Source organism: Lygodium microphyllum, chromosome 6 (genome assembly GCF_053477565.2).
Source record: "Lygodium microphyllum isolate KBCC chromosome 6, Lygodium_microphyllum_v1.1.10, whole genome shotgun sequence".
Taxonomy (NCBI): Eukaryota; Viridiplantae; Streptophyta; class Polypodiopsida; order Schizaeales; family Lygodiaceae; genus Lygodium; species Lygodium microphyllum.
The window spans coordinates 101,350,968-101,377,262 of NC_141140.1; the positions used below are offsets into that span (position 1 = coordinate 101,350,968).

Genomic DNA, 26,295 nt, shown 5'->3' on the forward strand with positions numbered 1-26,295 from the left:
GAGATATGTACAGGAGCTCTTGGTGTCTTTTGAGATGGATGATTGTCGGGCCCTCTCTACTCCTATGGATCCGAACTGGAAGGCCACTTCCTACTCAGCTTCTCCTTTGGCGGATGCTTCCCGCTATCGACAGTTGATAGGGTCTTTGATTTGGCTTCTCAACACCAGGGTTGATCTATGTTTTGCTGTTGGGCTCTTGGCAGGGTTCATGAGTGAACCTAAGACGGTGCATTGGCAGGCTGCTCAGAGGATACTTCGGTATCTGAGGGGGACGTCTGATTTGGGGATTCATTACCCCGCAGGGACAGATGGGTCAGATCTTGTACTTGCAGGTTGGAGCGACTCGGATTGGGCCGGTGACGTGGACCACAGGCGGTCTACAACAGGTTACTGCTTTACTTTGGGTGCAGGTGTTATTTCTTGGAGTAGCAAGAAGCAGCCCACGGTAGCCCTTTCGTCTACTGAGGCGGAGTATCGGGCCGCGTCTTCCACCACATGCGAGGTTGTGTGGCTTCGGAGACTGTTGGAGGAGCTTGGGTGCCCCCAGACTCGTCCTACATTGCTGCGATGTGACAATGAGAGTTGCATTGCCTTGGCGAGGAATCCTGTTTTTCATGCCCGGACGAAGCACATTGAGATCCAGTACCACTTCATCCGAGAAAAGCTTTTGGATGAGACCATCACTGTGGAGTATTGCAAGACGGAGGATAATCTTGCGGATTTGTTTACGAAGGCGCTTCCTCAGGCTCTACTTCGGCAATATTCCAGATCCCTCAGGCTTCTGCCCTGTCCAGGCTCTGAGAGGGGGTGTCAGAGATCATAGCCTGTTTCAGGCAGGCAGCAGCAGGCAGCAGCTGCACAGTCCAGCTGCACAGTCGGACTGTGCAGTCGGACTGCCACGTGGCAGTCCGACTGCCTGCAGCTGATTTTTATCAGGCTGCGCCTTATTTTGGCGCCCCATCCTAGGCAGATTTTCGCCTATTTATTGCTGACGTTTTCAGCAGTCTGGCATTCATTCTCTGTCGCAGATTACAGACCGGTGCCGTGCAGATCTCTGTCTCTGTTCGCAGATTTCTGACAGCAGACAGTGCAGACTGCAGCAGACTTCGAGGTGGACAGCAGGTCGCATCGTCGAGGTGGAGACACGCAGTCCAGCGCACTGCGCCCGTGTATATCTTTGTATTCAGCATTCTTTATACAGCAGATCTTCAGTGTACACTGTCTCTTTCTCTCCCTTCTCTCTCTGCGTTCTCTCTCTCTCAGTCCTACGCTTCCGCACCGCTGCACTCTGACACATACATCATTGATCCTCTCCAACACTTGGAACGGCCCATAGGATCTCATACTCAGCTTTGGGCACAATCTCTCTTTGCCCTTCATCTTTTTAAGCCTTCCTTTTCGGATTTGTCCTTTTTCTCAGCCCTTATTTTCAAATCTTCCCTTTTCTCAACCTTTATCACTTTGACATTTGACTTGACATCACTATCTAGGAATCCTGCATCCTTTCCATGCAGCAATGTATTAGTTGTAATAGCAGTTTCTATAGCTATGACATATTGGAACAATGGATTTAATGCAAAAGTTTCCGAATTCCCTTCGGCAAACCACATACATACTTCTCCACTTGCTCATGAATGGGAGCTGACCGATAAGAAGTAATAGGTAGCAAAGCATCCCAAAACTTCATATTGTATTAGTTCGAGTTCTTACAATCTTTTGCATCTAACTAGCTCCATGCTGTCATTATGCCCACTTCAAATGTGCTCGTCAACTAGTTTGCAGCAAACATTTTCTTGAACTTAAACTAAGTAGAAGTTGCTCTTCCCTAAATTAGAAGTGCAGACTACTACTATAGTATATTTCCCTTCAAAAATGTGGTTGCCTTACGAAGTTTAGAGGCCACAGAAGCTATGGAACATGGAGTCCTTGGCTATCAGCTCGGTAAGAAAAGGAGTCATGTGGTATAGGCCATTAGGCTGCGGCTCACTGTGAGCAATCACTAAACCTGTCTGAGAGTCAAGGACCTTGACTATGGTCGTTTTAAAGAAAATTTCTCGCTCCAATTGGCAGAGTTGCTGAATAGATAACAAGTTTACCTCAAGTTGAGGGACATGGTATACATTGTCTAGCAAAGCCAGATTCGGGACCCTTGTTAGTGGTAACACTAGTGCAACCTTGAGCCTGGATCTTTAGGAGTTGTTTCCTATGCGGACCTGCTCGATTGCAAGGGCTCGGGTACGGAAGATGTCCTCTATAGGAGTCATGTGATATGTAGCTCCACTATCCACAATTCAAACATGTGATGGTGTGCTTAGCTGTAACGAGTGGGCCTTTGTGGTAACCTCGTCGAGAGGCAACTCAGAGATGTGGACAAGACTTGTATCAGATGTCGCTACGGAAACGATGTGGGCCTCTACAGACCAGTCAGACAAGCTCTCTGAAGTTGAGAACGTTGTCGATTGAGATGGCTGACCGGTGGTAGTGTGAGTCTGACCTTTCCATTGTCCCTTGCCATCACTGTGCCTCCTTTGATAGGGGTTGTCCGACTGAGGACCGGGGGTTTGTGACTTGGGTTTTGATGCTGTGTCTCTTTGCCTTTGATCGACGCTCCTTGTTAAAATGGTCGGTCTTTTGACAATGTTGATAATACCTATTCTTCTTAGGTACATTTGGCTACCCGGGTTTGAGTTGAGACTAGGAGTTTCCTTGTGATTTCGTTGCTTGATTTTGATTTTGATTTGAAGTTTGATTTGGTTTACCCTTCCCTTGCTGCCCCTTCTGAGGATGAGCAATAAGAGGCCCCTTTGAGGGATTATTCATATGAAATTGATCGAATAGCAGTGCATAAGGCAATAGTTGACATTCAAATTCATAGAATGTGGGTAAATTGGGCAAAGAAACCACTTGCTGCACTAAATTGAAGTATTTACACCGCAGCTTGTTAAGAAACAATGTGACTTGATCGTGAGAGGGCTTAGGAGTTCCTGTAGTGGAGAATTTGGCAAGGAGACACCGATACTCAGCCAACCTGACTTTAAAGTCATCCCAGTCAGAGATTTTGAAGTTCTGAACCTCATGGTCAAGATTTATTAGACGGGTCCTATCTCGAGTTGCATAGTGGTCAGTCAAGTGTGCCCATCACTTTGACGCTAAGTCAAAATGCTGAAGTTGAGAACGAAACTTAGGCAATAAGCCTCGTATTGGCTTGGCAATAGTAGAGACATTCCTAGCCTTCCATGAGCGGATGACCTCGTATGGAACAAGTGCGGGATTGGGTTGGGGTTTCAATCCCTAGACAAGATTCCATAGGTTTTGAGTTAAGACATGTCTCATCAAGTTGGACCAAGTTGTAGAATTTGGCGTGTTAAAATAAGTCTTGTCATTGAATGCATGTTGGGTGGAAGATGAGATAGAATCATGAGGTGTCGGGAATGTGGATTAAGCTTGGTGGTGGTGGTGGTGGTGGTGATGTCTAATGAGGAGGAGGAGAGGGAAGAGATGGATAGGTAGAAATAGGATGTGAGTGTCCAATGAGTGCCAATTGATATGGAGATATAGGAACATGAATGGTTCCAAAAGGTGCCGGTGGAGGTGGAGGCACTGGGACACGTAAGCCTTTTCCAAATGTTAGCTGGAACACAGGATAATGATAAGAGGGTCCACTAGGTAATGCCATGGAGGCAAACTGTGGTACCAATTGATCCACACTCGGGAGAGACTGGGGGGAATACCCAGGCTGCAATGATCCCAAAAGTGTAAGGAAAAGGTGGAACATCACTTGGCTAAGGAAGAGATAAGGTCTTAACAGCTGTGCCTAAGTTTGAAGGATCCCCCGGTGTGGTGAATGAAAACACATGTAATCCTACATGAGAGGCAACATGCGGTGTACTTAATGGAGGTTGAAAGGATATGGCAGCGGAATAAGAGGGTGGGATGGGAGGGAGATTAGATGGATTTGTGATAGATGTAGATGTGGGAAATAATGTGGATTCCTTTTGTTCATTAAATGCATTAAATTGAAAAAAGGATAATGAAGATGCACCTACTTCATTTTGACCTTTGAAAACAAAATTGTTTGAAGGAAAAGAAGAGGAAGGAGTACTTACAGTTTCTTGTTTCAATTGTGTACTTAGTCTTGAGTTTATAAAGAAATATGTGTCTTTCTCATTACTCATAAACGAGAAATTATTTTGCATACGTCCATGATGAAAATCATCCATACCAATAGGAGAAGGGGAATCATCATTAATAGAATCTGAAATGGTGGATATACCTGACACTGGAGAGAATAAGTATGAAGGCAATGTAGTGTACTCTATGCCAGTTTCCACTTGCGGATGGCCAGTCCTAAGTGAATGTTCGGCCCTTCTTGCATGGTCACTAGATTAGTGCACCAAATCTAAAGGGCGAAATTTAGATTGACCTTCTATCTGCTGCTCGGCTTTATGCATTAAAATGAGATCGTACTTAGTTGTAGTGATCTCGTAAGGTTGTGGAACTCCATGGTAGTCCAATGTTTGTCCGGCCATGTTAGGAGCTTGTGAAACAAGTTGTGAGGTCCACTTCGACTCGTTCCTCGATGGATTTAGCTCCGATGTGAGAAGTGGTGCAAAAGTAGTGTTCAAAGTCATCTGCCCTTCTGTTTTTTTCGTGCTTCTTGTGTAGAGCTTTCAGATCAAGGTCTAGGTTTCTCTCAGAGAACTAGGCTCTGATACCATGTGAAGAAATACCCTAACACAGAAGCACAAATAACACCGTAGAACAAAGCACAGACTGATAGAAGAACACAATGAGGGTTTTAAGGGTAACTCGGAGACAATGAATACAGAGAATGAATGAAGTGATATGACTATTGAATATATAATGCTCATGTAGCAAACACACTATGCAGTGAATGAACACTGTACCTTGAACTCTTGTATCTGAAGAATCAGGGCAGGACTTTGGAAAAAATCGATATTTTTAGTAAAGTAACCCTTATTTATTCAATCTATAAGTAAATGAGGTGGGGAGTATGTCGTACTCCGAACGGATGCTGAATCGCAGCAAGGCAACTTTTGGATGTTGAACACCAGTAAATGCAGCCATGGAAGGCTGAATTTGATGCGGACTACAGTGTGTAAGAGAGAGAAAGACTAAAAACGTAGGTGAGGAGAGAGAAAGACAAAAAATGCTGGTTGCAGGAGAGAAAACAACAAACATAGGCTGCAGGAGAGAGGACTAAAAACGCAGGAAAAACTAGCAGTAGCAGTCAACATGCTAAAATCAGCTCCGAATAGTGTGTGGTAGATTGGAAATATGCACCAGATTGTTGTAGACAGCAATGGCCAGCTTGGATTGTGATGTCCTCTACGTTCGGGGTGTGGACAGCAAGCTGAAATACTTGAAATATGCAAAAATGAGATTAAGGCTAAATGGAGGGCAGCATACCTATTTATAGAAAGTTTGGGCCCTCCCAAGTGGGTTTGTGCTTATGGGATATAGACACTCTAGGAACGCATTTCTTTTTAAATAAACAAGGTTTCTTCCTTAATTAAGCATGTTTTGGGGCTGTTTAAGTGAAGCTAATGTATTTTTAGCTCAATAGGTTAGACACCTAGTTACATTGATCTAGGTATATAAGGTGTAAGAGACCCAGTTTAGGGCATCTAGATATAATCAGGAACTGACTCTTCACCTTCCTCTCAAGCTTATATGTTGCAAGAGTTTTATTCTCTTTTCTTTGATAAGTTATCTTAGGAGTTGCCCCCCTCACGATCCTAGGATTTCAAGATCAAGTTAGTTCTAGGAATAGAATCTCTCTTAAAGGCACCCTACCACATGAGCACGAAGGAATTTGAGGAGCTCCAAACACAAATTCAGGACCTTTTAGAGTGAAGATTGATTTAGGTCAACTCTAGCTTGTTCAATGCTCTAATCTTATTGGTTAAAAGAAGGATAAGGCCTTGCGCTTGTTTGGATTATAGGGCACTCAATAAGCTCACCATAAAAAACAAGGTTTCCTTCTCGTGGATAGATGAGCTTTTGGATCAGCTTGCAGGCTTGGTGATTCCTAATAAGTGAGATTTGAAGTCTAGTTATATGAGGAGGAGAACCACCCTAAGAACAAGAATGATGGGCATGTCCAATTGCAAACTTACGAAATAAATAGCCTCCATGGTAGATGTAAGGAAGATTGTAACTTGGCCTTAGGAGAATTATATAAGGACGAGAAGCACCCAAAGAAAGCACCCAAAGAATAAGAATGATAGGCATGTCTAGCCAAAATCTTAGGAAATGAATGGCTTCCATGGTAGCTACAAGGAAGGTTGTAACTTGGCTTTAGGAAAAGCAGCCTCCATGTTGGTCCCTAGTGGAAAGCCCAACCAAAGAGGGAAATCAAGATGGGAGAGCTTAACCATATAGGTCTTTGCTCTCTTTCATCAAAAGGATAGAGCTTGGAGGGTCTAGTTCCAAACCAAAACCACAAGTAAGGAGCATAAGTATTACATGAGACCATAGGACATGCATATCTCAACTGGTTTTCATTGCAGCTTTGAAACTGTACATTTGCATTAGTGTCTGATCATTGGATGATCATTAGAGGCTGATTATTAGTTGCTAGCTTTAGTATATGGTCATTAGTTTTTAGTGATATTCAGTTGGTTGCATGTGAAGTAATGCATTGATAGTATGGCCATGGTTTATGTTAGTCTATGATTTACTATGGTTGTTTTATGAGGACACTTTTGAGACAAAGTTAATGGATGCATTCACAGTGGTTTTGACAGTAGTTAGAGCTTCTTTTTGGTTAGTTATGACTTAGTTATGAGGGTTGGAAATTTCAGCATGAGTTGGATAGTAGCATGTGAAGTAATGCATTGATAGTATGGCCATGGTTTATGTTAGTCTATGCTTTACTATGGTTGTTTTATGAGGACACTTTTGAGACAAAGTTAATGGATGCATTCACAGTGGTTGACAGTAGTTAGAGCTTCTTTTTGGTTAGTTATGACTTAGTTATGAGGGTTGGAAATTTCAGCATGAGTTGGATAGTAGCATAGTAGAACAATAGTGGCGGATGCTCTTTGACTATGATGCCTATGCTTTTCTTAGTTCAGTGTTAGTTTGCTGTTTTCACTTGGCAGTGCAATTGATGACGATTGCAAGGATTTCAAGGGGGTGGTATGTCATGAGGATGTGTATTTTTAATGCTTAGCTTTGACATTATTAAGTTGTGCATATGTGAAATACACATATAAAATGAATGTTAGTTAAGTGATGATCAATGGGGGAGGGGGAGATTGGCGAATGTTATAATAAGTTATGCTTAACAGGTACTAGATGGTAGCTCGGTGTCAAAACTTGGTCTAAAACCAACTGATGAGTGCTCAGGATCACTTGGTTGATGGATTGGCCTATCCAATTTAATTGTTGGCTAGTGAGATTGTCAGAAGGATGTGAAACTTTATTGCTTTGCTTAGCATTTGATTAAAAGCTAATCAAATGTGCAAATGTGACTTAAATATGTGAGGTGCATGTGAGGTGCATGTCAATTATTTCACAATGTGGGACTCAAGACCTGGGGATATCGGTTGGTAACAAAGGCAAAAGTTGTAATAAATTATGTCTAATAGGTACATTTGTTTATTAATTAATGTTAGTTCTGGGCCAATGAGTGCCTAGGATCACTTGGATGATAAATTGACCTGGCCAATTTAATTGTTGGCTGGTTAGATTATTTGTATTAGTTTACTAATTAATGTCAGTTTTGTGCTAATGAGTGCCCAAGATCAGGGTGATAAACTGGCCTTGCCAATATAATTGTTGGTTGGTTAGATTATTTGGAAATTCAATTTAGAAGGCTGCAACTTGGCAAAACTTGCCTATGCAAGTTTGGGAAAGCTGAATTGGGGTTGATGTTGTGAAGGTATGGTCGTAAGGTGAGCTGAGAGTGCAGGGAGTTGAGAGCAGTAGAGTGAGAGAGAGAGTGAGCACGACACTTGATGTTCGGTACAATGACTTGTGTACCACATTTTAGGTTTTGAATATAAAGTGTAAGGGTGCATTCACACCGAACACAATAAAAGGCACGGTGACCCTTTATTTCCAATAACCTCCCACCTAAAGGCAACGTGCCTGAAGGTAGAGGAAAGAATCAGCTAAGTCTATGTATGTACAAAGCTAAAAGACATATACTATCCAACCCCCATCATCTGGCGGCAACGTGCAAACTGCTCGGCTGGTAGATCTTTCGTGGGAAGGTCTGTATGATTATTATCTGTATGTACCTTGACAAGCTCGATGCCTTTGTTGTTAAGTACATCCCTGATGAAGTGATACTTCACTTGTATGTGCTTTGTCTTTGCATGAAAGACAGGATTCCGTGCTAGCATGATAGCACTCTGATTGTCATAGTGGAGGATAGGAACCTCTGTAATCCCAATCTCTCTCACTAGATGTGAAAGCCATAAAGCCTCTTTGCATGTCTGTGTGTCAGCCACATATTTTGCCTTTGTAGCAGACAGTGTAACACACTTTTGCAGCCTAGATATTCAAGAGATTGCTCCTCCTATAAACATAAACACATATCCTGAAGTAGACTTCCTGTAGTCAAGATGGTCAGCATAGTCTGCATCCGTGAAACCAACAACATATGACTTTTGCTTACCAAAGCAGATGCACAAATCCTTTGTGCCCTTAAGGTATCTCGTGATACTCTTCACTGCTTCCCAATGCTTTTTGCCAGGATATGCCATGTGTCTGTTAACTACTCCCACCACAAATGCAATATTAGGACGTGTAGCAACCATAGCATACATCAAGCTACCAACAGCTGAAGCATAAGGTATCTTGGCCATTTCAGCCTTACCATGATCTGATGTAGGATTGTCATCTGCACTAAGTTTCACATATGGAGGCAATGGTACACTAATAGCTTTCCCCCCCTCCATATTGAAATGTTGCAAAACAACAGCTGAAGCATAAGGTATCTTGGCCATTTCAGCCTTACCATGATCTGATGTAGGATTGTCATCTGCACTAAGTTTCACATATGGAGGCAATGGTACACTAATAGCTTTCCCCCCCTCCATATTGAAATGTTGCAAAACTTTGGTAATATACTCCTGCTATGACAGATAAAGAAGACCCTTTGATTTGTCTTTGAGTATACGCATGCCAAGAATGTGATTTGCCTCACCGAGATCTTTCATATCAAAGCTATTGTGTAGACTCTGATTCAAGGAGTCCAAGACATGAACATCGTTGCTTGCAATTAGCATGTCATCTACATACAATACCAAGAGAATTAGGCTGCTATCTGCTGCCATTTTGGTATATAAGCAGTGATCAACTTGAGAATGATGAAATCCCTGAGATTGCATAAATGCATCAAATTTGTGATACCATTCACGTGGTGCCTGCTTCAGCCCATACAGACTTTTGTTGAGTTTACATACCATGTGCTCTTTTTCCTTGGCAACAAAACCATCAGGCTGTTGCATATAGATTTCCTCATGCAGATCACCATGTAAGAAGGTAGTTTTTACATCCATCTGTATGAGTTCGATGTCCTCAGATGCAACCAAGCCCAAGATGGTTCGCAAAGTAGTCATTTTGACTATAGGAGAAAAGATTTCATCAAAATCAATTCCATGTTCTTGCTTGTACCCTTTAGCAACCAAGCGTGCTTTGTACTTGGGCAAGGAACTAGAAGTGACTTTCATTTTGTAAACCCATTTGGAGGGTAGCACTTTTTGTCCTTTTCGTAAAAGTACCAAATCCCAAGTGCCATTCTTCATGAGAGATTCCATCTCTGATAGCATCGCTTTTTGCCATTTCTTACTATCTTGTCTATCCATTGCTTCCTAGAAGCATGATGGTTCACCACAATTTGTTAACATGACATAGTTAGCCACATAGTTGACTCCAGGAACAAATCTATTTGGCTGTTTTTGCACTTTGGTCAACCTACGGACGCAGTGGCCAATATTTGCTGGCTGTTCAGCTTGTAAATCTGCATTAACAGCTTGCTGTTCTGCAGGTATAGATTGTTGTATAACTGGTTCAGGTTGTTCCAAGTGCACATGTTCTTGCTGAATTTGTGGGACATCATGGGCAAGATCTTGCTGATCATTTACAACATCATTCCGTGCATTTTCAGGGACATTTTCAGCAGGTATTTATTGCTGTCTAATGGGTATTCTTTACTGTCCAATTGATACATCCTCCCGGAATACAACCCTTCTGAATTCCTCTGTTCTTTTGGGTTGTTTGTGCATGCGATCTTCCCGGACGATGACATCATTGCTACGTACTAATTTTCTTTTCTTGGGACCCCATAATCTATACCCCATTTCACCTTCATCACCATATCCTGGGAAAATACATTTATAGGACTTTGGCTCAAGTTTGCTGCGTTCTTCCTTGCGTATGTGCACAAATGCCTTGCAACCAAACACTTCCAAGTGTGCATACGAAGGTGGCTTACCCGACCACGCTTCTTGGGGAACTCCTGGCCCCCCCCCCCCCAAAAGACCTGTTTGGTGACCGATTAATCAAGTGTACAGTTGTCATAATAGCCTCTACCCAGAAACCATGGGTTAAAGCAGCATGTGACAACATTGTACGGACCTTGTCTTGAATGGTCGGATTCATACGCTCTGCAATACCATTTTGGGGCGGATCATGAGGAGCAGTAAGCTTCCTCTTAATCCCTTTGCTGTCACAAAAGTCTTGAAAGGCTTTGGACACATATTCTCCACCATTGTCAGAGCGAAGGCATTTTAATGTCTTGCTGGTTAGATTTTCAGGAAGTGCCAGTAATTTTTTAAATTTATCCAAGGCCTTGTCTTTGGGACGGATTGGATAAACCCAAACTTTGTGTGTGGCATCATCAACAAAGGTAATAAAATACTTTTTTCCCCCTAAAGATAACCCTTGCATTTGATATACATTTGAATGTACTAACTCTAAGGGTGAAGACTTTAGAGAAAGAGATTTTTTGTGTGACGTTTGAGCATGTTTACCATAAATGCAATGATCACATTGTTCAAAATCAACATACCTCAAACACGGTAAATAACCCAAACGAGAGAGCACTATGGTCACGCACACTAGATACATGCAAAGGATAAAGAGTATCACTTTTGGACCCCTTGGCAAGAATGCAGAAGCCCTTACATATTTTTCATTTGCTATCTCCAAAGGTGGTGTGATAGCCTTTATCATCTAGTTGCCCTGTGCTGATCAAGCTCTTCTTAAGCTGAGATACATGTCTCACATTATGCAAAACAAACATGGAGCCATGCTGAAATTCAAGTTTCACACTGCCAATACTTGCAATTTTACATGCATAGTTATTCCCCAAGTGGACAACACCACGTACAACACCTTTGTAGTTAGAGAAATACTCATGATGTGGTGTGACATGAAAGGACGCACCTGAATCAAGTATCCAAGTGTGAATGTCATCCTTAGAATCTACAATCAATGCATGCGCATCCAAAGAAGAAGCTAGAAGTACATCACCGTCACTGCATTAAAATGAGTGACTTTTTTTTTTGCAAGTAAAATGTGGCTAATTATATTACTCAGAAAAACTGATTACAATAGAGTGCTCATGCTCAATAGACTAGCTGGAGCTGATGTAAAGTCACAAATACATCATATATACAAGCCTCTCAAGGCGGTCTGGGGGGGAAATGGGGGCAAGAAGCCATTGGGGGGGGGGGGGGGGGCATATCGCCAACTGGGGCTGCTTGCTTGCATCACGAAGAACAGACGCTGGCCGCCCCAAGTACACATGCAGTGACCTCGGAGCTCCTGATAAGCCCTGGACTCGCCTTGCACCTGATCCCATCAGCCGCAGAGGAAGTGGGTAATGGAGGTTCAGGGCTCTGCTAAGGTCGCATATGCTGAAAGTTTCTCTCCGCCGAAAGCCTCTTGACACCGCGCCTTCCATATATGCTATCCAGTAAGACTCCCTATGATCTCCCATACCTCCCAGCGGTCTGCTCTGGGCTCCAGTACCTGGCGGATGGGTAGAGTCTCCAGATCGGCCACTGTGCATGACCCTGCCTCGATCATGAATATCATGTCCTACATCCCGGCCTCATACAAAAGGTGACGGCCCTGGTTGACTGCCTGTCAACAGAAGGCTTCCCATGAGATACACCCAAGGCTGGGTACTATACGGCGAAGGATGCGGCATGCTCCTCTCCACACAAGCTGCGCCTCCTCACATGACCAAAGGCAGTGCTTTGGGTTTTCCAAAGGCTGTTGTGTGTAGTGGTTACAACCTCCCTCCTGCATCTGGGCAAGCAAACTTCCCACCGCCAAGTCTTCATAAGCCACCAGCCATAAAAAGTAGGACACTCTCCTCGGCCTCCAGCTATCCCATAGACGGCGCCAAAAGGTCCGTCAGAAGGGCTCCGTGATGCTGTGCTCTGCCTAGTGCTTGTTGTGTGACGGCGCCCAGTTCATATCCCCCTGTATTAATACATGTCTGCCAATCCTGGCAGTGTACTCTAGGAACTTGGTTGGCTTCTTGGCGATCGTAGAGGCCGGCCATAGCCACTCTCCTGGATTCCACTCCACTTCATCAAGTGGTCTGCCCTCCCAGATCCAAAGGCGCCACTCCCTGAGCTCCTTCCAAAAAATATAGGGGTCCAGTCGCCATGTCTTCCCCTGAAGGCCCACCACCCGAATCCTCCTCTACGAAAGGGTAGCAATCTCCTCATCCTGCTGTCCTTTGTCAAGGGCCAGACGTCCCCCCTCTTGAACAGCGAAGAAAGTCCCCTGCGGAGCGCTACCCACTCTACCTGCCACCTGAAGGGGGATACGTGCTGGTGAAAACCTAGCTGCCCATATCTCCCTGGGCTCTATTGGCTCTCATATCGGGGGAGCAAGCCACTCCCGAGGTATTGTTGCATCTATCTCTCTTCTCCTCAACTCCACTCCTCTCTGGCAACTTGATACTCATTGCAACACCTCGTCCTCCATCCTGTACACCTCCCGCTATGTCTTGATAGTACGAGTCGGGCCGGCCTCCCATCCAGCCCATTGGATGTGGAGGCGCTCACCTATTTGTGCCCCTTCTCGATCTTTGACCTGGGGGTTCTAGATAACCGGATGACGGTCTATTTCCTCCTGGAAGCCTTGGGGGCTCTAGATTAGGGCCTTGTGGAGGCCCTGCCACACGTGGAGTAAGCTGCGAAGGAAAGGTGATCTGGGGGGGTGATCTGGGCTGTCGTGAAGATCCATCTCAGGGACGGCCTCCACTCACCGCCAAGCCTCGGTCTACAATTCTCGAAGGCTCTCCTGCAATAAGATCTTCCAGGTCTGCCCGTCTGGTGTGAGACCGTGGATAACTAGCTTGCCTAAGAGGGCCATACTCTGATACTTTGGGTCTATGATCCCAAGCCCTCCCTCTGACCTATGTCGTATGATGGTCGCCCACACCACCTTGGCCCTGGAATCCTTGGAGCCATAAAACCCTGACCAAAGGAAATTCCACACTAGGCGACGAAGCTGCACTATGCACGATGAGGAGAAGCACCAACACGAGGTGATGTACCAGGCTGTCGCTAGGAGAACCTGGTTAACCAGCAGGGCTCGTCCGGCTAGTGAGAGGCGAACCGTGCTCCAATAGATCAGTTTCCTTCGAATAGAATCAAGGATAGGAAGAAATTGTTGGGCAGGAGTGATGTCGAGTCCCACCTGGAACCCTAGGTATCGGACGGTCTGCCCTTTGCTCACCCATCTAAATCCCAGGTGGATGGTCCACTCCGTGTTGGAGTCTGGGTCTGTGAGGAAACCAACTGACTTTCGCCAGCTGATTTTTACTCCCGCTGTAAAGCAGAACACATCAAGAACCAGCCTCACTCTCTCCAACATCAACTCTTCGTCCTCTATGTAGAGGACTGTATCATCTGTGTACTCTGAGTCTAACAACTCAATCTCCTTTCTCACTGGAAGTTGGAGGCCACATAATCCGCTCACAGGTGACTTGAGGAAGTGAGACATCGTCTTTGCGAAGAGTAGGAACAGGTATGGGGCCAGGGGGCAGCCCTGTCGAACCAATCTCTCCAGCCGAAACTCCTCCCCTCGCCTTTCGCCTATGAGAACCCTGCTGGTGGCCGACTTGTACAGGCCGGAGATCCCAGGAATGAAGGCTTGGGGGAATCCCAACCTCACCATGGTGCCTTCTAGGAAATCCCAATCCACCTTGTCATAAGCTTTCTCAAAATCCAAGAGTAATACTGCCAGTCTGTGCCCATTGTGCTGAGCCCACTCTGTCACCTCAAAGAAGGTAAATACATTGTCTAGGATGCTCCTATCCTAGACAAAGCCTGTCTGTGTGTCACAGATGATATCTGGAAGCATGGGGCATAGTCACCTGCCAATAATCTTTGCCAATGCCTTATAGGCCACTGACAATAAGGTGATCAGTCTCCACTGGGAGAGCTCCAAGTGGTCTCCCCCTTTGGGAAGAAGACTGATAAGGCCTGCTGAGAGACTCCTTGGCATGTGTCCTGAAGTGAAAATTTCCTGGAAAGCCATTAGTAGGGGGTCCTTCACCACTTCCCAGTAGGCAGTGAAGAAGGCCTTAGAGAGGCCATCCTCCCCCGGGCATTTTTGCCCATCTTGTGTATGGAAAGTCTCCCCTAGTTCCTTCTCTGTGAAGGGGGCTAGGAGGGAGTGTCCCATCTTCTCTGTGACGAGGGACGGGATGTGATCCCATACCCGTTGTCTACATCTCTGTTCTCTAGTTGGAGCTGTAAAAGGCGCGTGTAATAGTTGGTGTCAATCTCCATCACCTCATTTGGGCTAGAACGGGTCCTCCCATACTGATCCCGAAGGTTGCGTATTTGCTCTTCTGTGGTGCGGGGTTGGTGCGCCTGGAAGAACTTCCTACACATCGTGTCCCCTTCCGTGCCTAGAATGCTACTGAGATGCGGAAAGAGAACTCCGAGCGCCTGTCCTCTAGGCTAGCAATGGCTGCTCGCGCGCGCACCTCCTGTGCATGGAGGGTGGGATCCCCTGGTGCCTCCTGCAATAATCTCTGCATGGTTGCAAGGTCCCGCCGGTGTGCTCTCTCCTCCTCCCAACACTGCTGCTTGGCTTGTATGGTTGCCTCTTGGCAGATTCTGCTCGACTCAACTAGGACCTCTGCAACCTCCTTTGCTATCCAGTCCCTCCTGTCCCACTCTCTGGTTCAAATTTGCTCTGTCTGTCTCGTCACCTCCTCCCTCCTATAGATCGAGTCAGGGATCCGACAGGATCGTGTGTCTAGGGTAGATGCTGGGGGGTCAAGTGTCAGGAGAACGGGCAATGATCGGACAAAGTGGTGCCTGCCAACTGCTCAATCTGGCCTCCATGAGAGCCTCCCCACTCTCCCACATAAAACGTGTCCAACCACTCCAGTAGGACTTCACCTAGCCGTTTGTATCCCCAAGAGAAGTCCAACGGCCTCTCCCTCCTGTGGAAGGCAGGGTCTTTCCAGGCATCACGTGCTCCGATTGCGAGTAAAAAGACCTCCCATGCCTCCTGCTCCTCCCCAGCCATACCCTGGTAGTTTGTGCCTTTGCCCTGCTGGTCCTCCAAGGCTTCCAGGTTGTTGAAATCTCCTCCAACAATCCAGGAGTCCATCTTCGATCTCCACCCAAAACCTGCTACGTGTCCTAACCTCTGTAGGGGCATAGACATTGAGGACTCCAATACACGAGTCCCCAATATCCAATCTGATCCATAGAGCCCTTCTTTGCTACTATCGTCCCGTGGTCTCGTACACAGGCGGTGAGACTCGGGCCAATAGAGGTGCATACGCCTCCACTCTTTTCGTGGGCATCTATGGCGTGCTTCCAGTAAGTGTGCGAGCTGCTTGGAAATACCTTCCCAACCCGTTGGGCCTGGGTGGGGTTGAGCTTGTGCTCCTGTAGAAGCAAGATGTCGATCCGTCCGGCAAGGGCCGGTTGCAACTCCTGCCGAACAATCAACTTCCTGGAACCACGTGCCCCACTGTAGTGGAGATTGTTCACATTCCAGGATGCAAGGTGTAGGCTCATGGGGAAACTTGTGACTGACCGAATAGGCATCTGTTCGGTGTGGAGGCTGCCGATGAGGAGGAGAAACTATGGGGCATGCAAGTACGCTTTGCCGTAGGTCTAGACGGTGAACTCCAATCCCTCATGGTAGCCCTCGGCCGGACCATAGGGGTGATAGATGCTCTAGGTGGTACTATCAATGCATCTATCAGCCATGCTGAGAGTCGTGACTCTGTACACTGGTAGAAGTGCGCCGCCTGTGCCAGGGGCCACTCGATCACATCCCGCGAAGCTCTCCACTGTGGAGGGGCTCGAAAGACAATGCTCAAGTGTGGGACCTCGGCACCAGCCCACTAGTTAATGTCCATCATGCAGCCAAGCCATTGCTGTGCAAACAGTGCTAGTCCTTCTTCTCCTATCCATTGGGAGATGTGGTCCTCCATCTGACTCTTCAAACCCTTCTCTATCTGTGTCGTCGTCCAATCTCTTGAGTGCGCGGACTGAAAGAAGAAAGCGTAGTTTGGTCCATCTAGTGGTGCTAGTAGATGGACCTTGCCCCTCTTGGACTTACGAACCATGAAGATCCCCACCTCTAGAGGTAGTAGGAACGCTCCGCGACTCTCAGGTAGGACCATGGGCCACTGCGGAAGAACCATTGGCCACTGCGGAAGAACTCTTGTGGCAACAATTGTGCCTGCCTCAGTAAAGTGTGACGGGCGGAAGAACTGTTGGTGCGAGGAGGATGTGGGCGTGAGTGGCTCATCACCTTGTATGGGAGGAGAAGAGGTGGGTCTAGGGGGGATCACCTGAACTGGGGGGCGGATTGGGGAGGGGGGGATGCGCGGCGGGGGAGGTGGTGGGAGGGAAGAAGATCGAGGGATGGTGGGGGAGTCGGAGATGCATGGTGGGTGTGGGGGGGGGGGGGACTGGTGGCCTTCATAGGGGGGGCCGTGGGCCTGGGTCAGTGGGGGGTGGGTGGGTGTGGGATCTCAGGTGGGGTAGCCTGTGGCGCGGGTGGTGGATGTGGGGGGGGGGTGCGGTCCTGCCGGGTGGGGTGGGTAGGGGGGCTGTGGAGTGCTCTATCGAGGGGGCGTCACTCGCCCTCTTGCTCCCTGTTGTTGAGGCTGCGTTGGAGGCGCTGGCTGCGGCCCCCCTTGCCGTCTCCCTCTCTGTCGTCTCTGGACCCATGTGAAGTCGTCAGCATCCACCTATGGGCCTGTCGGCGAAGCCGCCTTGGCTTCGAAGCGCGTACAGTCTGCTGCTTGATGCCCAAAGTCATGGCAGCGCAGGCACTACTGTGGTTGCCTGGTCATAGTGATCTGCTGCCTAAAGGAGTGACCTCTTGCCTCAATCTCCAAAAACTTGGGTATTATCATGAGTGACTACATTAACTTATTCTATTTTCACATTACTCTTTTTGGCATGCTGGTTGTCCTTGTTTTCAGCCTTGTTGGCTTCATTGTTTTTGTTTTTACCCTTCTCTTTCTTCAGCTAAAAGTAATCCCTTTTGTAGTGCCCCTTTTTGCCACGATGATGACACTCTACATTCTTTCCATGAGATTTGCTGCATGCTCAATTTTTAGAACTGCTATTATGCTGAAATCTGCCTCTAGTGTATAATGCATTTGAAGACTTGTTTGCTAAGTTATTTTGCCTATTGAGTTCTTCCGTAAACAAAGAACTCTCCACATGAGAGTATAACAACTGAGCATTCGAATTACTCAAGGCTATCGTGAAAGTATCCTAACTTTCAGGTAGGGTGCATAGCAAGAAGGTATCTTTGAACTCTTCATCAATATGAAAATCCAAAGCAATCAGTTGATTGAAAATTGAGTTAAACTCATTCAAATGTATAGATGGCTATACCCTTTTTCATGCGAAAGTCCATCAAATTTTTCAGCCAATAAACCTTGCTGGCTGCACTTTTTTGAGCATACAATTCTTCAAGCCTTTGCCACATTGCATATGCTGAATTCAGCTTCTCAATGTTGAAGAGCAAGTTGTCTGACATTGAGAGCTCAATGGTAGAGCGAGCAAGCTCGTCCAAGTCATCCCACTCGTCTTGTTCCATGTCTGCTGGTTCGATTCCCTTTGTTTTGATGGGCTTTACATGTTTCTTTTGCACCAAGATATTGTAGCATTGTTTTTGCCAGATTGCAAAATTATGGGCACCCTCAAGCTTGTTTCCAGCCATAATTTGGAGTCCCAAATTGACTAACCAGTCACCAAAGACAAGCCCAAATATGACATAAGTGACCACAATGCACAAGAGTACCTACCAGCAATGAAAATCCCAAGATTGCAGAAATGTTCGGTTCTGCATATGAATTTTCAGAATTAAAAATGTTGTTTGCTGCATTCCTCAAGCAATTTCTGACACAATCAGGGACCAAGCCAACAATTACATGTGAAATCCCCAAAATTTCACTGTAATTTTTGCTCCAAAAGCATTACCGAGCACAAATTTGAAAATTTGGGTCAAAAGCCCCAACTTTTTGAGGATAATCTGTTCAAAATTGCATCAAGCAATTCTTGCACAAATTGATGAAATTTTACAAAAGTCCCAATTTTTTCGGGTCCGATGTGTACAAATTTCACTGAAATTGAAGAAATTTCATCGAAATGTGAAAAAATCTCAAAATTTCATGGTCATTTGTGCACTTATTTTGCAATTTTTGAGTTAGATTGTCCATTTCTGCATTAAAATCCTCAGATCCGAGAAAACCCCAATTTTCTTGGGCAAAATTTGACTTTTTCCCTTTGCGTGTGAACGCCCAATAACTGCAGAAGTTCAGGAAAAAAAAATTATTGATGACTAACAGGTCAAGTTTGTGACCTGTCCGGTCACGCGTGACCTGTTCAACAGATCGTCGCCAGCCACGTGAGTTAGCCTGTTTGGTTGTTGCGTCCTGCCCGTTACGTCTGCAGCCTTGTCATGGTGTCTGTCGGTCACGTCTGCGCTGAGTCCGGTTATGTGTCACCTGGGCCTAGTTGCTTGTAGCGTGTCGCCTACAACAGCGTGATCGCCTGCAGCCTGGTCGCCTACAACGTGTCGCCTACAACGTATGACCTACTAAATGCTACCCGTCAAGCCTGTGTGGAACTCTTGCGACACCTGCAACACCGCCCGTTGGTCCCCGATTGCCTCTCTTGCACCTGCTAAACGTTGATTATTGCTATCAACACCTCTCACTTGAGGTCGACTAACTAGCTTGTCCAACTTCGGGAAGTGTGCACAACCTGTGTGCTTTGATACCAGTTTGTTGTGAAGGTATGGTCGTGAGCTGAGCTGAGAGTGCAGGGAGTTGAGAACAGTAGAGTGAGAGAGAGAGTGAGCACGATACTTGATGTTCGGTATAATGACTTGTGTACCACATTTTAGGTTTTAAATATATATAAAGTAAAGTGTAAGGGTGCGTTTACATCCGGACACAATAAAAGGCACGGTGACTCTTTATTCCCAACAGTTGAAGGCTGAAAAACTCTAATTTTTGCGTTGTCGAGTTGTTGCGAAGAGAGGTTGAGTTGCTGCTACTTGCTTTTGGGGCCATTTCTTTGCCATTGGAAACAGTTTTTGTGAAGGCAGCTTCTTTGAATTTTCTCTTTGTACAATATTCTCTCTCTTTCTCCAATCATTTTCTAACTTTGCTCAAGTTTTACACCAATCTAGCAATTGGAGGTGGAGATTTTGGTGAATCTTTGTTGTAAACCCTAATTGATAGTAGAAATTAGAGTTTGATAGCCACCTCATGAAGTGTGGCCAAATTTGAAGGCTTCAAACTTGAATTTTTAGAGCTGAAATCGGTGTATTTCAAGAGGGTGAAGGTCAATTCCCTACAAATCAAGGAGTAAATTGATTTGAAGGCTTATTGGTTATTTATGATAGTAAGAGGGCTTGGATTAGTGGAGGAGATTGAAGAATCTCAGTTGTACTTCATTCATTTGCAATACAAGTTGAAGAAATATTACAAGGGGCACCAAGTTTTGGGGCCAACAGGCCATCCAATGTTCAAGATTAAGTGGTAACATTTGCATATTTAGTTTATGAATTTTATACTTATTGTAATTAGTGTTAAAATAGGTTATTTACTACCCTATTGGAGAAGGAAGAGTGGTTTCATGGTTTTGTTGTTGGGACATCATAAGATCCTTGACTTGGTGGACCTGAGGCACCTAATTGAAGGCTAGAAGTTTTGTGCTAGTGCTGAAATTGTGTTCAATTGAGTATTTACAAGAAGTATGTCATCTTACAGTGAGATGGGAGCAAGCAGTGATGATGTATCTCCTTTTGAAACTGCACATAATGAAGGGCATTTTTTGATGACATGATTGTCTACTCAAAGAATGAGACACAGTAGAGAAAGCATTTGGACATCTTGTTCAATAAGCTGGGTAAGCATAGACTGGACATTAATGACAGGAAGAGTGAAATTTTCTCGGACGAGATTAACTTTTTGGGGGACAGTGCATGTGCTGATGGTATTTATATGAATCTTGCAAAGATTGATTTGATTGTCACCATGATATATATTACTGTGTTAGATTCCATGAAGATCAGTATGTTGTTGATTTGCAATGGCAAGAGGCATGACCACTTTGTGCTTAGAGATATTTTTTTGATGATGCATGGACTATTGTGTGTCACAAAGCAATTGAGATCTAAAGTAATTATCGAGAGTCATGCTCCTCCTTAGGTAGGACATAGAGGGATTGATGCTACAGTTAGAGTAGTGGAGCATTTCCTTTATTGGCCTTCTTTGAGAAGTGATGTCAAGTAATTTATCAGGATATGCCCGCATGTTAGAAAGTGAAGTATGATAGGCAAAATATACCAGGTTTATCGCAATCCTTGTCTATTCTATATAAGCCTTGGTAGAGCATTGCTATGAACTTTATCTTTGAGCTTTCTAGGATACTTGTAGTGAATGTTGGGATATGAATCATTATTTGTAGATTCAGTAAGTATGTCCATTTCATTCCAGTAAGGAAGAAGATAAAGGTCGATCATATGGCACGCTTATTTTTGCAACATGTATTTCAGTATCATGGCATGCTAGAGTCGATTATCAGTGATCAAAGCCCTCATAGTTCCATTGGCAAAGCTCCATGTGAGGTTGTGGAAGGTGGCAAGAAAATGCCCCCTATTTTGCACACAAAGGACAAGATCTTTGAGGCTGATTGGTATGTAGAAAATATGGATGCAAGCAAAGGGTGATGCAGTCTATGCAAAGGTTAAGTATGCTCTTCAAAGGCCTCAAGAGAAACAAAGGAAGAGAGTTGATTGCCACAGATGTGCTTTGCAGTTTGCAGAGGGTGATTTTGTGTTGTTGCATTTTGAAAAGGTAAGACTGAAAAAATGAAAGGTAAAGAGAGGTTGTATCCAAAGTTGATTATGAGATATTATGGGTCCTTTCAAGTATTGGAGAGGATCAATGATGTTGCTTATAGGCCGAAATTGTCTTCATATTAGCAATACACAATGCCTTTCATATGAGCTTGTTGAGGTCTTTTCATAGTGATGTGCTTGAGGATGCATCTGTTGAAATTCAGCCAGAGATTGAGGAGCTAGATGAGTTTTTGGTATTCGAGCAGATTTTGGCACATAAAGAGAGAGATTAGAGATAAAGTTTCTAGAAGGCATTTGGTGAAGTTTCAAAGCTATTCACAAGTGAATGCTAAGTGGATGGAGAGGATGATTTGACAGACCATCCTCGGTTGTTGTAGCTTTACCTTGAGGCTTTTTAGTTAGATATGCTTGATAGGTACTAGGTGGTACCGGGTGTCAAAATTTGTATCCAAAGCTAAGTATGTGATATTATGGGTCCTTTCAAGTATTGGAGAGGATCAATGATGTTGCTTGTAGGCTGAAATTGTCTCCACACTAGCGGATATACAATGCCTTTCATGTGAGCTTGTTGAAGCCTTTTCATAGTGACATGCTTGAGGATGTGGATGTATCTGCTAAAATTCAGCTAGAGGTTGAGGTAGTAGATGAGATTTTGGTATTTGAGAAAATTTTGGCACATAAAGAGAGGAAGATTAGAGCTAAAGTTCCTAGAAGGCATTTGGTGAAGTTTCAATACTATTCACAAGTGGATGCTAAGTGGATGGAGAGGATGACTTAGCGGACCATCCTCGGTGGTTGTGGTTTTACCTTGAGGCTTTTAAGTTAGATATGCCTAGTAGGTACTAGGTGGTACTGGGTGTCAGAATTCGGCCTAGAACATTTAATTAGTCATTAGTGCCAGTGGTGACGCTAGGAAATTTGCATTAATTAACCAATTAATACCAGTTTCGAGCTAATAAGCGCTTAGGATCACTTGGGTGATGAATTGGCCTAGCTAATTTAATTGTTGGTTGGTTAGATTATTTTTTTGGACATAGAAAATAATTAATAAAGTTGTCAAATTGTATATTCTGAAAATTAGTAAAATGGTTTGGATAATACTAGAAATTCAGTTTAGAAGGTTGCCACTTGGCAAAGCTTGCCCATGCAAGTTTGGCAAGGTTGAATTGGGGTTGAAGGGAGAAAAAAAATCTCGTTTTTGCATTTTGGAGCTATTGGGAAGAGAAATTGGGCTATTTCTTTGCTTTTGGGGCCATTTCTCAGCCATTGGAGACCATTTTGGTGAAGGTAGTTGCATATTCTTGACAAAGGAAGCTAAGATCTCATAAATCTGGCACAAAAAAATGCATAAATGAAATGTTGTGCCTAGCCCACTAAAACACACCCAAACTTACTCATGAGCTGACTAATCTGCTAGCACTCTCTCTCAAATCATGGGTGATTTGATACAATATAGTGATACAATGATACAGGGAGGTGCCATTTGGGAGAGGATAGGAGGAGAAGAGAAAGAAAAGAAGAGAAATTAGAGAGAGATTATAGCTAGAATTCAACAAGACTGCACTTGGCATAAGTTCACATGTAGTGTAAAGACAGCTGATCACAGAAACAATTGCTGAAACCAAGGAAAACCGGATAAGACAATATGAAATCAACCAAAACTAGCTAGAAACAAACCAAAGACAGCAAAAACAGCCTAAAAATATCGTTGCCCATCTTGTAGAAAGATGGAAAGCTTGAAAACAGACACTGGGAATCAAAATGCAGGAGGCAGCAGCATTAAATGCAGTCAACGCAGGTTGAAATCTGATCGCAACAGCAAAATGTAGGTATTGATGGAACAAAAAACACAGGGTTATGGGGCAATAGGAACTGGTATCAACCAGGCTGAAAAATGGTCGCAACAAACATAGATGATCAGCAGCAGCAGTTCGCAGTCCTATACCAACAACAAACAGCAGTCCAGGAGCTAAAACAGGGATGTTTGTTGCCATGTTAGAGGTGGGTGCAGCAATGGAAGTGTAGAAGACTGCTGTCATAGATTGCACAACATGAGAAAAGAGAAACAAAAGAATATTGCAAAGGGAAAACTCAGAGATATTATTAGGAAATGGAATCCATATACCAAGACATGAAACAATCGGATACAATAGTGAGCACTGGCACTAGCTCCCTCTCTCCAATAGGACCTGCAAGTAATTGAGTATGTTGAGAAATGATTGAGGAGGAGGCAGTAGTGGCCAATAAATAGGCCACAATTGGGAAAAAGTTGGCCAGTAATAAATGAATAAAATAATCAAGTTGCCCAGTTCAATAATGGCTAAAACCTCATAAATTTAGCACCAAAAAATGCAGAAATAAAATGCTGTGCCCAGCCTACTAAAGCACATCCAGAGTCCAGACTCATGAGCTAACTAAGCTGCTAACAGATTCATAGCTAACCTGAAAACCCTAAACAAACAGTCCACCTATGGACAAAGTTTGAGTGCATGTCTGAGGGTTACACACATATTTCATGAGATTGCAAAAGACAATGTCAGATTGATACAACAGGAGTCCGGAGATCAGAAAACAGTGGAAGGAAGAGGAAAACAGCCAATCAAAATTGGTAGAAAACAACTCTCTTCTTCTTTGACAACCCTTCAGGCACAAATATAATTTCTAGATGTCCAAAATGAGGGAAAAACATACCTTGGTTTGTAATCCATACACAATAAACCCTAATACATTCACAAGACAACTTGTGCTCTTGGGAGGAAGAGGAAAACAGCCAACCAACATCGGTAGACAACAACTTTCTTCTTCTCCGAGCAACCCTTCAGGCACAAAGATAATTGCTAGATGTCCAAAATGAGGGAAAAACATACCTTGGTCCCCATTCCATAAACAAAAAACCCTAATACATTCACAAGACAGTCTGTTGTTGTGTTTGCAGGAAAACCCATGTGGGCTGTATATTGTATCATTGTTTATTGACTTAAAATTGGAATTTCAGGGAACTTAAGTCTAAACCTAACTATTGTGCCCATGGAGTTATGGCACATTTCTTTCTCACTGCAACATTTTGTTCCATTTCCCAGTAATGGTGCAAACACTTTGTTCTATAATTAGGAAGATGAGTCGTTCAAGAAACTTCATTCTAAGAGAAAAGACAGAAGTTGGTGGTTTCCTAAAAAACTAGGCTCACACACACACACACACACACACACACACACACACACGGAAAAGAGCTACTCTTGAAGCTGCAAGCAATCTGTTTTTCTCGTGGGTGCTTGATCTGTATGTATGCTCAAATTTGGAGGCTTATTATTGAAGAAACTAGCTTATTTGTCAAAATGCAGGAGAATCTTGGGAGGAATGTGCTGCACGGGAGGTTGAGGAGGAGACAGGTCTGGCTATTCAAAACATTCGTTTTGCATCTGTTACCAATAGTATCATGCTAAATGACAAGTGCCCATCACATTATATCACCATATTCATGCGAGCAGAGCTCTCAGATGAGAATCAAGAACCTCAAAACTGTGAACCCACAAAGTGTGATGGGTGGGAATGGGTTCAATGGCCTAATGTACAGCAACCTATTTTCAAACCTCTACAAGATTTAATAGATAGTGGGTACAAACTACATTGAGTTACTCCTAGAGACTAAACACGGGAGCTAGCTCATAAAAGAGAGTAGTAGACTGTTGGACATGGTAACATCTATGTAAGGAATCATGCTTTCTTGAGGAGGCTGTCTATGCTACATGAGGAGTATTAAACTATATGAAGATCATCGTGAAGGGGATATTTTTTGGCAGATTCTGCTCCTAGCGGTGGCTAAGGTTGGACTGTTCTCCAGTTCCAACTCTTCGAATCCATCGTCAGTGAGGAGACCATCTCTGTGTGCTTTCTTGCAAGCATGAAACACGTCTCGTTATTATGTCACTTTGAATCTATTGCCTTTTGACTAATATTTTAATTCTGATTTTCAAAATTTCCAGCCACATTTCTTTAACCTGCTAGGCACCTACCTGTATAGCAAAAAGTTTTAAGAGGTTCTTGTCTTCCTGAATGAAGAGAAATCTACAGGCACAATTGATAAGTGAAAATTGAAAATCAACTTGTTTGATTACCCCAACATGAGTTGCGACTTGCATCTATGATCCTCCATGGCCTTGAATGAAACTGAACTGTAAAGGATGTGTTTCTTAACAAAACTTATATTGACAGACATGCATGAGCTTGAGACTTGAAACATGTATGAGCTCGAGACTTGTCATTTTGACTAAGCATCCAACCATTTCCTCGTGTGTCGTGTCAACCCTTTGTGGTCTACTAGACCATGAATAACAATGAGCTTCTCACTGTTTTAGTTCTTGTTGTAAAAATGTAAACCTTATCAAAATGCCTTCTTACTTTATGGAGGCAGCATCATTACAGTCCTGCTGCTTCCTTTGTAGGATCATCTTCTCTAGGATGTTCATGCTTTCTCCAGCAACAGCCTGATAGTCCTCTTTTTTACCACCAAACACACTTTCATACTAGTCATTATGATGGCAATCATACCTGAGTCTTCATACAGAGAAGCGGCGTAACCAGCTCTGCTGTCGGGTGCATGTGTTGGACACATTTACTGAATCAAGGATTCTCTCTCTCTCTCTCTCTCTCTCTCTCTCTCTCTCTCTCTCTCAGAAAGACCACCACAATACACATCAACTTGTGCACTAGGGTATGGGCACAGTTGAGATTATGCAGGGCTTCCTTTCAGAAAGGGAGTACCCCCCGTTAATGATCGTACAGACTTCAGCGCATTTGCCCAGAACAAATCACCTTGGTTGGTCTGTAGCTTCAAAACGATGCAGCAAATTGCATAAATGATTGCGCCCACCTTAAACAGGGCGACAATAATAATTGAGGGTCCGATCAGCTTCACATGCT

General features: G+C 44.2%; 1 protein-coding gene across 1 annotated transcript in view; it reads left to right on the forward strand.

Moving 5' to 3' along the window:
- Positions 1-25,328, forward strand: part of LOC148034873 (nudix hydrolase 1-like) — a 60,416-nt gene extending 35,088 nt beyond the window's left edge. Inside the window, exon 2 of the mRNA XM_087679807.1 lies at positions 24,717-25,328. Within this exon, the coding sequence (XP_087535933.1) occupies positions 24,717-25,006 (290 nt within the window). The 3' untranslated portion in view covers positions 25,007-25,328. The remainder of the gene's footprint in view (positions 1-24,716) is intronic.
- The last annotated feature ends 967 nt before the right edge of the window (positions 25,329-26,295 follow it).